The sequence below is a fragment of the Eublepharis macularius genome, chromosome 19, assembly GCF_028583425.1.
Source record: "Eublepharis macularius isolate TG4126 chromosome 19, MPM_Emac_v1.0, whole genome shotgun sequence".
NCBI lineage: Eukaryota > Metazoa > Chordata > Lepidosauria > Squamata > Eublepharidae > Eublepharis > Eublepharis macularius.
Window position 1 is genome coordinate 10,794,147 of NC_072808.1, and position 14,792 is coordinate 10,808,938.

A 14,792-nucleotide genomic window follows, 5' to 3' on the forward strand; every position below is an offset into this window, starting at 1 on the left:
GAATATTCACTATGTAATTCACTGTATTAACAAGCACGCATGAAAGGAGACCCCGGCAGCCAGGCTGGGCAGGCAAGCTACTTGGAAGCAAGGGGGAGGGTGTTGTGCCAGGTGTCCGGTATTTGGAGAACATTTCTCCCAGACAGTCCACAAAATACTAGACTGTCCAGGTGAAAACCGAACACCTGGAAACCCTACTGATACATGCAGTTGTCATTTTGTGTGAACAGACTAATGCACATATTTCCCAGCATTGGTACCCCAAATGTGTACTCACAGATTTGAGTTTTCTTCTTGCACATTAGAAAGCTGGGAAACTCACCTTAGCCACAAAAAATGGCGACCTTGTATATTGGGAAGATGGCAGGTCGCATAATCTCCTTGTATGTGTCGTTGAAGGAACAAAGCCCTAATGACTGAAAAGTTCTAAAATCTTACATAGAATCTTTTGCAGCACCAGAAGCATCACTTTACTCTCTTGTGGGAAAGAGGTGTCCTTGCAGTTAAACCCTGGGGCCACAGTCTTGTGGTTGCCATCCAGGTTGAATTCCTGCCTGATATCCCTGACGACTCAGGTTTAGAACCCCCAGTTGTTCCAAGTTCTGAGAGTTTTCCATGTAGAAATTAGCGTGAAATGATCACATGCCTGCTTTGCGCTGCCATTGTGCCACCGAGTCAAATGCTAACATCTATTCAGAGAGGGGAGGCTGTACAGGCCAAAGAAAATGGTAGAATGAAATCATTTAAGCAGTACTTCCCCCCCCCCTCCAAAACTCGTGATGTTCTTCCCTCTCAGCCCAAGTCCAGAATGCCAAAGAGGGGCTGGTACTCTATAAAGAGGTGCCGGTACTCAAATACCCCCTGAAGAAAAGCCTTGTATTTAAGTAAGATTTTATGCAGAGATGCAGCTGTTCCAGCAGGCGATATATGAAAAAGTGGCTCACAGTTTAATTTCTACAGTTGCTGCAATGTGCGTATGTGTGCGTAATCATTGCACATGATGAATTGCATGGAAATTTCATGACGTTTCCTCAAAGAAGCGCTTTCCCTGAGCGAAGTGGCTGTATGTTTGCGCCTACATCTGTGGGCGTAAAATTTGGATGAACAGGAACTGGGATCTAATCTCAGTTTGGTTTTCCTTGGGCGAGTGACTGCCGCTCATCCTCTCTTTCTCCATCTGTAAAATGGGATGAATAATCACTAAATCATTTGATGCTGCGAGGAAGAATGAGCCTTGATTTTTTTTAAAGAACCGCTCCTTGCAATTCTATAAATAACCTATACATTTTCTGCCTATAAATTTCAGTCTAACGCTGCTGTGCCTTCACCCCAGTTTCCCCAGTTCGGAAAATTCATGGGTTAAGACTAATATTTATATAGCGTTGCTTGTGGAGGGAATACATTTTTAAAGCAATGGGGCGGCTGGAATCTTCCACTTTCCGGGCTTAATCAGAATATTGCAAGGGGAAGCCAAAAGGCGTTGCCCTTGATGTGAGGTCGTCAAGAAACTTCCCACCAGAACAGAGTTGCAAGAAAGATGTTTGGTGGGGTTTTTTTTTTAAAAAAAGGAACAAATAGAGAAGAAATGGAGCAAGGTGATCAATAAACAGATGTGGCAGTTTAAAATATAATTGGCTTGCCTGAAGCATGCAGAGAGATATGCGTTGGTACGCCTGTCAGTTCAGTGAAGAAAGATAGAGTCAGCCCAAAGCTGGAGAACGTGATGAAGATTTTTTTCCCCACTGATGCTATTTTATTGGGCTGCAGGGAATCATCGCAGTTGACAAATACTGTAACCGAAAAATCAGACAGCCCTTCAGGCTGCCTTCTGCGACTTTTGCAAAGGAGTTACTCTGTGATGAGATTACAGATCAAGGCTGTCGGACAACCATCTAGGCAGCTGGCTAGGGGCACCCTTTGATCTGTATCTTAAACCCAACGTTTCAGGAAGCGCCAAGTTTATAGGACCATCCTCTCTTGCAGGTCACACCACAAGTGTTTGAAAACATTTGCATATAATATTATTGAGAGGGGGTAGAAATTGAAGCCCTTAAACATACCTCCACTGCCTTGCATTCCTACCCAGTCTCTAAATTTCCCCCCAATACAGCCCAGTTTCTTACCTACCAGTCTCACCCACCTGACTCAAACCTCTTTCTTATAAGTCTACACGAGTAACTTGCACATAGCTCCTGAACCATTTTTTCCCATTTCCTCCTACCATCCATCACGCACTCTGTACTTTGCCATTCTGTAGAAATATTTATAACCCCCTCCCCGCCCACCCCCCATGCAGTTTTTTATTCATTTTCTTTTGTTTTTGCACATTTTTGCAAAACATTTCATTTTTTAAAGGTTTTTCTGCTTGGGGATAGCGAAGAAACGATGGGATGGATTAATTATATAGGGCTGGCTGGGAAGGACTACTTTGTAGGTACCAATGTGGTACCTCTACTCGTCCACTTAAACACCTTACATCTGAGCTCCTAGGAAGCCAGTGAGACCCAAGTGTTAGGTGTGGAAGTGTGTGGGTACCATATTGGACACTGCAAATAGGATTGCCAGGTTGCCTTACCCTCCTGGCAGGAGGCAGCACTACCTGTAGACAGCCTTGTGCGGTGTGTGATGTCATCACACCACATGCTGCTGCGAGCCGGCCCCATTGGCATGGCAGGCAGCTAGGACGGCGTGTGGGTGGCCTCCCAGCCCTCCCACTTAGTTGCCCCATGCCACTCTGGCCGCCTGCCGTGACTGGCCCGCACCTGTGTGCAGGTGGTGGCAGCAGCATGGGGCAGCTGAGCAAGATGGCTGGGAGACTGCCTGCTCAGACTGTCCTGCGCTGCCGCTGCCAGCATACGCTCCCACCTGGGATCAGCAGCTGCGGGCCAGGTGCGGCAGGTGGCTGGGGCGCCGCATGGGCAACTTCCCAGTCCTCCCACTCAGCCGCCAGCACTGCTGCTGCCAGCTCTGTGGCATGTGCCCCCGCCCCCATCACCCCCTCTGGTGCCTCAGCGCTCAAGGCGGCTGCTGGACCCACCTCCATGGATGTGCCGGCCCTGGCTCTCCCCTCCCACACCATTTCATCCCCAGAATAAATTTATGGGGAAGGTCAGGCTGATCAGTCCAAAGCTGCCCACTGAACCTAATGGCAGAGGCCTTGAATCCGTGTCTCCCATGTCCTAGTCCTTGTCACTACACCACACGAGCTCATCAGCACTCCAGGAGGGAAGACCACTCATGTAGCTCAAACCAGTGAGTCAAGCCACACAAAGGGGAAGGGAAGGTAGGTGGCAGGAGCTCCTGGACTTCGGGAGGGTGTGGGGGGAATGGGGGGGTGAACCCCATATTAGTCTCGTTTGGAGGCAGATGGACTGTCACTGGGGTAGGTCCCCTCTCGGGGAGCCAGCAGTGAAGGAAAATGTGATATGCTTTAGATCCAGAGGAGTTATCCATGTTAGTCTGTCGTTGCAAAATAGTAAAGAGTCCAATAGCACCTTTAAGACTAACCAACTTTATTGTAGCGTAAGCTTTCGAGAACCATAGCTCTCTTCGTCAGATGCATATTGCATGTTGCATCTGTTGAAGAGAGCTGTGGTACTTGAAAGCGTACGCTACAATAAAGTTGTTTAGTCTTAAAGGTGCTACCGGACTCTTCACTATTTTGTGATATGCATTAAGACTCTTGTTCCTTGGACAGCTCAAGGATCCCCTGCCGCTTGCCTTTTGACTTGGGCATTCTGACCGGTGGGAAGGGCAGCCTTCGAGGACTCACACATTAGGGCCAGAAACAACCCGGGCCATACATCTCCATTAAGAGCCCCCTTGGCAACAGGAGATGGTTATTGATTCTTCCACTGATGGGAGGAGACGGCTCAGCTCTGGAGGGACTGGATTCCCCTCCTGGGATTGATATTCGCTGGGCGAACAGCTTTTTCAGCAAAGCAATTTAAATGCAAATGTCTCGTTCCAGAGCATTTGAATGAGCCAGCATGGCGCACACATGCTTGCCCCAGCATGGCGCACACATGCTTGCCCCATGCTTGCCCCAGAGGGGTAAAGTGGTTCTGAAGTGTGGCCGCCTCCCCACACACTCCCCTTCTGAGTACCAGCTGCTTCTGATGTAAAGAGGCCGGCCGGCCACTGAGCAGGAGGGGGAAATTGGCCTGCTTGGCTCCTGCTGTCAGTTGAAGCACGGTGGCCCACAGGTCTATTGTGTGCTAGCCACGCTGCTGTTCTTTGGTCAAAGTACCAGCAAACTACATTTACCTCATCTGCCCATGCTGAGGAAAAATAGCCCACAGACTGCTCTGTAGAATTGGAAAGGCTGAGTTGGCTTTGAAAGGATGTGGAATCCGTTTCCCTGGAGATTAAAAAGAAAGAATAAAAACTGAGCGGTAATATATAAGGTGCGTGGCACATGTAGTTGAAAAGGGACATTTGCGAAAGCCCTTCCAGTTCTTGGATTGTTTCTCATTCTCAAAGTGACCAATGTTCAACTGAAAACGTGCAAAAATATTGGACACTCCCCGCCCCCATTGCCAGTTCAACACATTTACACAAATATACGTTGATAGTGTACCTTGGGAATGCAGATTTTGCATTTTACTTAGTACCAATTTCTGAGGCATTTTCAGGGAGCTAAAGGTGCTAAAGGAACAGGGATTCCTATTCATGTTTTGTTCTCTCACCCCAATTTTTGCATCTGGTAAACAGGTTTTTATATTGTTTCATAAGTATACAGAATGTTTTTAACCAGAGGCAACAATGAGACAGATAATCGTTTTAGCTATATGCATTACCTTGTTCTCTCTGCATTATTTTTACTTAGGTAATACCATTTCTTGCATTGTGTAACATATCATGTCGGATACTTAAGCTTTGTATCAGATTTCTGTAATCCTAATGCTATCATATTGAGTATTAGATGTCTCATCCTATGGATTGCATCAATTTACATAGCGTAATCTGCCTTGAGTCTCAGTTAGAAAGGTGGATTATAAACAAACAAGCTATGGAAAATGCTGCCTCTCTCAGAGCTAAACTACAAGAGACGAATGACACGAGGACGCACACGTGAAGGGAGTCACAATGCTGAGTTTTAAAACACTGGTCAGAAGGCTTTGTCAATTTCCTCTCTCTACAGAGCCAGCAAAGATCCCTCCTCAGAGGGTTTGTTGATTTCCTCTTTGCCTCCCAAAGGCTCTGTCAGTTTCAACTCCCCTTCTTGGAGGCAAAGAGGAAATAAGCAAACCCTCTGAGGAGAGATCTTTGCCAGCTCTGTAGAGAGGGGAAATTAACAGAGCCTTCCAATCTGTCTTTTAAAACTCAGCTTCCCATGCCTCCCGTCACGTGCTCATCCTTGTGTAACTCGTCTCTTGTAGTTTAGCTCTCAAACTGCTTTAAACTCTCACAAAAAGTATTTCCTGTCTCTTGCTTGGGTGTTACATTGCATTGTCTCAGCAACCCTAGCTACTGCAGAACTGCTGTATGTTTGTGTTTGTGAAGGGGGGGGGGTTGTCACTGTGCAAATGTCACAGAAACAAACAGTTGTCATATCAGATTTTACTACCGAACGGGGCTACAAAATTTACAGGAGGTTGGAGCCAACGCAGTATTTCTCCTGACAAAATGACTTCTGTTCATAAAGTGTGACTTTCTTACCACCTCCCTCCCTCTGCAGCCCAAAATGTCCCCCCTCCTTCTACTTGAGGAAGGAGCAGCTTTTGGGGGGACATTTCGGACAAGTTTTCTGTCCATGGAAATGCTCCCTTTGATTCAAGCCCTGGTGATTACCTGGTTTGAGACGGGTGTCTCTTTCATTCATGTAGAGTTGCCAACCTCCAGATGGGGCCTGGAGAGCTGAAATACCAACTGATCTCCTTTAGATCCCGCCCCTTCTCAGGCTCCTCTTCCAAAATCTCCAGAAATTTTCCCACCTGGACTTGGCAACCATAATATACACAGAGAGAGAGAGAGAGAGAGAGAGAGAGAGAGAGAGAGAGAGAGAGAGAGATCTTTTGCCCTCACAGTTAACGGGATTAGGGAAAAATACAAAAACCTGCAAAACCTGTTTACCAGAGGCAACAATGTACGCAAGCTGCGCTCCTCACTCAGCCAATTTTCATCTATCTGGAAGATCTGTCTCCAGGCAGGGTTCAGTATTTACTTAGGTACAGAATCTGGATGGTTTCCTCCTATTGGAGCACAGAACTCCAGCAGACGTGCCTAATGATACCCATTTCGTGCCGGGCTTGCACGTCTCCAGCCCTTGCTGAATGTCCCCTTCTGTGTATCTCTCTCTCAGCTCGTGGAAGAGTCGTCCTTCCTCACCATCGACATGCTGGAGACCTGCTTCCCTTACGTGTTGCTGCGAAATGCTTACCGTGAAGTCTCCAGGGCCTCTGTCTTGAGCCGGCTTCCCACGCACTGACCGCCTCTCTCTTCACCTTTAAAGCCAAAAGGCAAGGCCTGTGCTTGTCCATCCGGCACACAAATGCAGAATGCCCCACATTTATCCCCCTGCCTGCAAAGGGGGATAAGTAGGATTTGGGGTATTCACAATAAGGATTCTTTTGCCTCCCTCTGCTTCCATACAGAGGCTTTTCCTCCCCTTTGGCTTCCAAACTAGAGCACTTTTCTTTGGCGTTTCCATGAGGCTTTGTGCTGTAATCAGGGCTCATTTGGAGGGGGAACGCACAGGAACGCAGTTCCGGCAGTGCCCCAAAGAGGTCACATGACAGGTGGCCCCGCCCACCTGACTCTCGGCCATTTTGAGCCCATTTCGGCCTGGATTGGGGCCAAAATGGCCTGGATCGGGCCTCTGACAGGTGGTGGATCACTCTCCTGCTCAGCAGCAGCCCAATCCGGACCATTTGGGGCCCCTTTTCAGCCCCTTTTTTGGCATTTTAGGCCCAATTTCGGCCCTGAATGGCCAGGATTGGGTCCAAAACAGCCAGGATAGGTGATGTCAGGGGGTGTGGCATATGCAAATCAGTTATACTAATGACACACTTCTGGTGATGGAAAGAGGTGTGGCATATGCTAATAAGTCATGCTAATGAGTTATGCTAATGACCCCTGGCTGTAATCATCTTGTTTCCAGCCCCCCCCCCCCCGATTAATATTCTTTCCCCAAACTCTACTCTGTTTGGAAAGAATGCCATCCAAGCCGCATCTTTGGCTTAACCCTTTAGTTCCCACCCCCAACAGAAATTAAGCCAAAATACTTGTGTGACTGCATATAGCCATATGGCCATCTTTCCTCCCTGTCATCTGTTTTCTTCACTGTCAACAATAAGGCTATGTGCCCCTTAGGGGAAGGATCTGTCTTTTTTTCTTTTTTAACAACGGCATGAAGCTTGATAGCACTAAATGAATAATAACATTATAATCATGGCAGTCACCAGTCCTATCAACTCTGATTCTCACTTTCGTATGCCACAGTTATTTAAAAAATTACCTTATAGATGGCTTACTCACAGGCCATGCCGAGCTTTGTAAATTCAGTGGTAATGAAAGCTGTGCTTATGTGTGTGTGTATGAGTATGTAAGTGTAACCCGGTTCCTTTGAGCCAAAACAGGCTGTAGCATAAAGCGAATCCACAAAGTTCCCCACGTCACTTTCCTGCCCCATTGTTCTGAAGAGCCCTAGACGCTGCTGGATAAACATCGCTTGGAACTCCTATCTGTAGGCAAGAAGAAATATTCAATGTCTTCCAAAAATGCGTTTCCGGTGGTTTACAAACAGGCCAATTGGTCTAATAAAAAGTGAAGGGAATTGCTTTTTTCCAGTGACCTCAGCAGGAGAGTTTAAATGGCAATTTACCAATTTTAATATGAAACTAGTCCACGTGACTTCATTTTCTGGGTTATTCCCTGGCTATAATTTTATGTAGAGCTTAGATGAGGTTTCAGTTGCGTCCCGCGGTTCAGAGATCATGGATAAATTGATAATTTTTTTACATACATCTGATGAAGATGCATGAGCTAATTAGAGTCTTATTACAATGTTTTAATACTCGTTTTCCCATTGATTGCATTATATAATTTCTGTGCCATCACTTGCAATAAGTGGTTATACTTTCTCTGGTCCTTCCCTTTTGGGTTTTGTACTGGGGTATCGAGGGCCCACTCCCCTCTTTCTTTTCCTTATTGTTGATGTGGACAAGGGGCCTTGAAGAAATGTTCTGTTTCGTTTGGAAATGTGCTTTGAGTTGTATTATAAACAGGCCAATTGGCACAATAAAAAGTATTATCTCAGTTCTTCTGTCTTCCATGAGGCCTAGCTAAAGCATGTGACGAATCCTTCATGGTCATAGGGTTGCCAGCCTCCAGGTAGTGGCTGGAGATCTCCCGGAATTACAACTGGTCTCCAGGCCACAGAGATCAGTTCACCTGGAGAAAATGGCTACTTTTGGGGGGTGGACTGTATGGAACTATGCCATGCCAAGGTCCTTTTCCTCCTCAAACCCCACTTTCTCCAGGTTTCTCCAGGTTTCACCCCCAGATCTCCAGGATTTTCCCAGCTTAGAGCTGGCAACCCTACATGGTCACCAAAGGAAGTGGAGAATCCATGTACACGTGCCTAGATGTGCATTTAACCCATCCTTTACCCCTTGCTTTCCCAGTGCAACTCCCCCCTCTCAACAGTAGCTTCCTGCTTGCATTTACTCTACACAACAGAGAACAGGCCTCCTCGGCATGCTCCCAGGGCGGCACAATGACATCACTTCCAGGAAATGATGTCAACGTGCAGACGCCAGGAGCACTTCCACTCTTTGCAGCGGCATGATGACATCACTCCCAGGAGCGTGCCTGGAAAGCCTATTCCCCGGTCTCCCCGCCCCCAGCCAGGTGAGTCATGGGGGGGAGGGGGGGAGGTGGCGGGGGGGGGGAACCTGGGATCTCTAGGTGAGGGTTTTGATGCAATCAACATCTACAAATAAAAGCATTTCTCCACAGCCTCCCTGATAGAAAATGAAACCATGAATCTCCTTTGGAAGTCTCTGTTCATTTCCGATCCTTCATTTGCAAAAAGGAGAGGTATGGAAACTAGCAAAGGACAGCCTTTCTCTATAAAGGGCTTTAATCCCATTTTGCTTGGCAACAAGAGGACTGAGGGAAGAAGCATGATAGTGGGGCTGCCATGCTTCTTCCCTCAGTCCTCTTGTAGGAGCATGTATATGCTTGGTCAGAGCTCTTGAATATGTTGGAAATGAAAAGGCACCTTCTGATTGCACCCGGCTATAACCTTGGATGGCTCCTTCCTTCCCAGGCCATCAGCTGAGGAGGAGACCAGCTCTTGCCACAGCAAAGCAGCCTTATTGGAGCACGTATGTTTTGAGGAGCATGTATATGCTTGGTCAGAGCTCTTGAATACGTTGGAAATGAAAAGGCACCTTCTGATTGCACCCGAATATAACCTCGGATGGCTCCTTCCTTCCCAGGCCATCAGCTGAGGAGGAGACCAGCTCTTACCACAGCAAAGCAGCCTTATTGCCAAAGATCCTAGTGGCCAATACAGACCAAGAATTAGCTATTAAACGTGAGTTATCATCTTGCCTTTTCCAGATCTGACTCACTCCTGAAAAACTCCAGGCAGCCAAGAGGAGACAGACCTGACGCACACAAACGTCAGCAATAGCATTCGAAGCAGACAGCATCCATCGAGGGTTTAGGATGGAAATCAGGCTTATGACAGCCTCAGGATCCATGCCCAGCCCTGTGAATGCCCCTCCGTGCTAACTAGAAGCAAATCTCTTCAAAGGGACGCTGGGCTCGAAGACCATTTTTTCCTGTCCTGCCCCATCAGCCCTTCCCTTCCTGTGGTGGTTTTTTAGCAGATGAGGCATTTTGCACAATCGATGCCTGATTATTGCTTTAGCCAGTAACAAAGGGAGTTGCCAGTAACAAAGGCAATTGCTAATTCACAAATTCAAGAAGTCAAAGGCATATATTAAATACAGAATATTATCTTCATTTACGGTCAAAATTTCTCACATAGTCAACATCATAATGCAAGGTAAATTTCAAACAATTCTAGTATCATGATGGTGCAGCACAAATACACATCCCACAGTAATTACTGTTGCAAGGACGCTGTCAGTAATTCGCTTGCCTTCTGTATGGACCCGAATATTGGACTGGTTGGTGCTTGAAATTGACATTACTTACTGACTTTTTGTATGGGAGGATGTTCTTTTGCCCCTGATGAGGTCATCCGATGAAACACCCGAGTCAAGCTGGTGCTGTGTGTAGGGCGACTTGACGTGCCTTTGGCTTTCATCTGCTCCACCTTAAAAACGACTTTTTTACAACTTACCTTGTAATCTTTTATGGAAGCTTTAAAGAAATAAGTTGTGAATGGTGACTTGATTTGTCAATAACCATTGAGCTGATTGTTGTTTAAAGTGATGAGAATCTGTCTATACAAGACATCTTAAACAGAGACACTCAAGTGTAGAGAGATGTAACGTTTAGTCGGGAAGCGTTGTTCAATTTCACCTCTCTGCACTAGGATAGTTTAGCAAGACAGAGCCAATGGAGATCACTCCTCAGAGGATTTGTTAATTTCATCTTTGCCTTTGAGAAGGCTCTGTCAATTTCACTCCCCTTCAGGGAGGCGAAGATGAAATTAACAAACCCTCTGAGGAGCAATCTCTGCTGGCTCTTTCTTTCTAAACTACTCCCCTGTAGAGAGGTGAAATTGACAAAGTCTTCCTGGCTAACATTGCGTCTCCCTGCACTTGAATGTCCTTATGTAAGATGTCTCACATAGAGAGACTCCTGAGTAAGTAGTTTTCTCACATATATGTTGTTGCACGACATTATTGAATTCTACTTCTCCTCATCCTTACTGCAGGCAATTGTTTAAACAATTAGATCACCCCCAGATCACATAAATCAGTCACCAATAAATGCCGTGTTTCAATAAAAGCCAATCCTTCAGTGTTTGTTCAAGTAGTCCTTCGTGATGCTCATGGCAATGAAATGCTTTGAATCAGTTGCATCTTTGCACATGCAGAGTTTCGGGGAAACACGTTGCCAACCGATTTGACTGGTGTTCTTGGATGCTTGGCATGAACCAAAAAGACTTGGGTGATCGGCTCACGTTTGACTGTTGTGGTAAGTCAACTGTCAGATGAATCCATGGCCAAGTTCCCAGCATCCCTGCTTCCTAAAAGACGTAAAAACCCTCTCGTAAAACTGATTGGTGATCAGGAAACGGGTGTCTCGTTGACCTTTCTACTGTCCAGATGGTCTCATCAGATCAAGCTCCTCCACTTTCAATTAACTCTGCTCAATTTCTACATGCCTACAAGTACGAAGTACTGTACGGGGAATAGCATTTAAAAACTGGTGTTGTGGTGAAGCTATGGAATCCATCTATCTCCTCGTTAGGCTTCCTAGCCAGCTCTGTTGCTAAGGCTAAAGGTAGATTTCGGACTGTTCGTGTTTAGTTTTGCAATGTTTAATCCCATTTGGAGAGAACAAGTAACTTGACATGCATACAATTAAATATTCAAAAGAGACTCCCACCAAAATGGAACGCGGGACATTCTGCAGTCGTCATGCTCTGAGCGGAAGCCGCTGCGATCAAAGACGCAGGGAAACCGAGGCCGGGAACGATGGATGGCTTTAATTATCCTGGGTATTTGTTTATCACAGCTCATCAGAGCTCAGAGGGGGTTGGATCCAGGCTCAACATATATCGATATAGATCATCACTATGTTTTGTATCTGTTTATTTATTAATCCAGAGATGTATAGCTTGCCCTTCTGTAAGAATTCACAGTAAGATACAGTTTACAAACCACTTCGCCCTAAAACTCGGCAAACTAAACTTACTCGTCACCCCCAATCTGTAGCCTTGAACAAAACAAATCGAGCCCTCGGGAAAAGCCCTTTCAAACAGAACAGCCCTGCTGGCCTTTCGAATGGCTGAAAAGGATGATGCAGTCCTTTGAAGTACCTTTCAGAACATGGGGAAAGCTTGAACAGGTAGCAGTAGGAGTACACGCCAACCGCCATGAAGGAACTGCTGGCCCATGTAAAGTAGGTAAACATATTCATCCCAAAGTTGATGAAAGACCAAGAAAAGAGGTATTTTACGGCAGGTACGTTGCAAAACAGAGTGGTGGTCTTTGAAATAGGCATGCCTGTGTGTTATGTGTTGAGCAGATCATATGGGTGATGTACAGTCTTTCCCCCGGATTCCAGACGTCTCCGTTTGCTTGCAGGCTGCTTGGTTTCCGGTTTTTCAGCACCTCTTCGGAGTCCGCACCTTCCCTGATCTTCCTTTTGCTGCAGGCTGATGGAGTACTTCTTTTGCATTCTTGGGTATGTGAATGGTCAAAGCGCTCTGAGGAACTGTCCAATCACAGCCCAACCCCTCCGCCGAAGCTCTCAGAATGTAATTGTGCATGTGCAAAGAAGAAGAAGAAATTGAAAGGGAGGCGGGAGACAACCCCCTCCCAAACTGCATGGTAAGGGCTTTGGGGGAGTGTGTGTGGAGGCTGCATTTTCAGAGCGACTCAGCAAAACACACACACACAGAAATGGGCAAAGGGCAGGGAAGACTGGCTGTGTGGAAACAGCCTCGGTGCAGTGGTCCGCGTGTTGGATTTGGATTCGAGAGACACAGGCTTGAATCACCACTCTGCTAAGGAAGTTTACTGGGTGACTTTGGGCCAGTCACTGTCTCTCAGCTCAACCTACCTCACAAGGTTGTTGTGAGGGTAAAAGAGGAAGGGAGAATAACGTATACTGCCCTGAGCTCCTTTAAGGAAGAATGGGGGTAAAATGTGCTATATAAATAAAATGGATTTTCCAGCAGCTGCTGCTTGTGCTGTTAAAATAACACTGATGAAGCCCTGATTCCATGGTGATGGGTATTGGAATAAGCAGATAAAAGAGAGAGCAAGAATGGATGAATATGAAATGACAGGTTTTGCCAGGATGAAAGCAGAGAAAGAACAAGCAGGGCAGGAGAGAAACGGAAAGATATCGTAGCGAGATGGAAAGTTCGGGGAGTAAATTGCGCTTTACAAAATGGCACATTAGCAAAAGAAAGGCCTCTGCCCACAAGGAAATTACAGTGAAAGTGTTGGGTGGGGAGGAAGAAGTGACATAAAACATCAGAGGGAGCAAACACAGTTATGCGCGTGCTAAAAAGCTAGTGTAGTATAATAGTTAGAGAGTTGGACTAAGATCTGGGATACACAGGTTCAAATCCCTGCTCTGTCATGGAAGCTCGCTGGGTGACTTTGGGCCGGTCACACACTCTCAGCCAAGCTTACTAAAGGATTCTTCTAGTTATGAGTATAAAATGGAGGGTAGTAGTGGATGACGTTGCAAGTTGCTTTGGCTCTGCACTGGAAAGAAAAAGCACGCTATAATCAACGGGTTTCCAAAATCTGTCAAGAAACCAGAGGTGGAGTGTGTTACTCTGGGATGTCTTTCTCTTTGTTCACCCTCACACTCTGCATCTAACCTGCCCCCCTCCCGCAAATTCAAAACTCTCTCTTATTGGTGATACCAAGTCAGTAGCTGTGCACACCAGCACTGCCTCCTATGGCGGGGCGGGGCGGGGGGAGGGCAGGGAGGCTCGTTTTTGAGATACAGCATAGCACAGAGCTTTCTGATGTCCCACCAACTCAGGTAGTTGCCCTACACCATGCATGTAGTATATTGGTTTTCGTGACCTGAGACAAATTGCCTAGAATTTGCACTGAACTGGCCTGGGGGCTGGGGGACTGTAGCATAGAAGCCTATGGAAGTTTTGGATCTGGCTGGCAAGAAACAATGAAAACGGGCTAGATTTTGGGAGGGGGTTCCTGTTGAAACTAGCATTGCCTTTATGTATCCCTTTCTGTGTGCTTCACCTGAATTTAGTTATTGGAAATAAACAGGTATTTCAGCAAGATTGTAAGTTTCTCACCTGATCCTGTATAAGACAGTACTTGGGGCTCAAGCAAAGGAGATGAAGATCAGGCATCTTGGTTCATCTCTAAAACCCAAACTGTAGTCTTGAGCAGCCTCAGTTTGCCTCAGGCTATGCAGGGAAGGGAGAAGAGGTTTAACCCTTTAACTTCCAACATTCGCTTGGTTTTGCTGTTTAAAATTAGGCTCCCTGCATTGTTCTTAGCATTTTAAGGGTGTGTATGTACATGTTTTTTAAAATGGCATATGTTTTCTCTTTTCAATTGCTAATAACAAAGCCAGGCACCTGGGTTTCAACAGTGAAAATAAGTGGGAGTTAAAGGGTTAAACTCTCTCTTCCTGCCCCTGCATATCCCCTGGCAAACTGAGGCTAAACAAGCTTGTACTTTGCATTCTGTGGATGGATTGAGATGCATGATCTTGTCTGTTCAAGACTTCAAGGAACTGGAAAACCAAAAAAGTAATCTTGTGAGCCCCTCAAGATCAAAGAACTGCGATTCTCGAAAGCTTATGCTACAATAAAGTAGGTTAGTCTTTAAGGTGCTACTGGACTCTTTACTATTTTGCCTCAAGATCAACAAATTGATTGTGGTAGCCAGCTCCCACTTCAGCAGAGGCATTGTGCATTTGACAAAACTTTTGCCACTCTAAACTTGTGCATTTGACAAAGCTTTTGCCACTCTAAACATGTTAGCTTTTAAGGAGCAGAGAGGTTCTTTGTTTTGAACGGCAGTAGCGTAATGCAGCTACCCTTCTAGAATTTATAACGGCAGTGAACTGCGAAGTATGAAACAGCATCTTAAGCAAGGTCTGTTAGGAGGCAAAAGAGGTCAGCGAAGGATGAAGCCCAT

At 46.2% G+C, this 14,792-nt stretch overlaps 1 protein-coding gene across 1 annotated transcript in view; it reads left to right on the forward strand.

Moving 5' to 3' along the window:
* NCKAP1L (NCK associated protein 1 like) overlaps positions 1 to 8,252 on the forward strand; it is an 89,613-nt gene extending 81,361 nt beyond the window's left edge. Inside the window, exon 31 of the mRNA XM_055003976.1 lies at positions 6,305 to 8,252. Coding sequence (XP_054859951.1) covers positions 6,305 to 6,430 — 126 coding nt within the window. The 3' untranslated portion in view covers positions 6,431 to 8,252. The remainder of the gene's footprint in view (positions 1 to 6,304) is intronic.
* Positions 8,253 to 14,792: the final 6,540 nt, after the last annotated feature.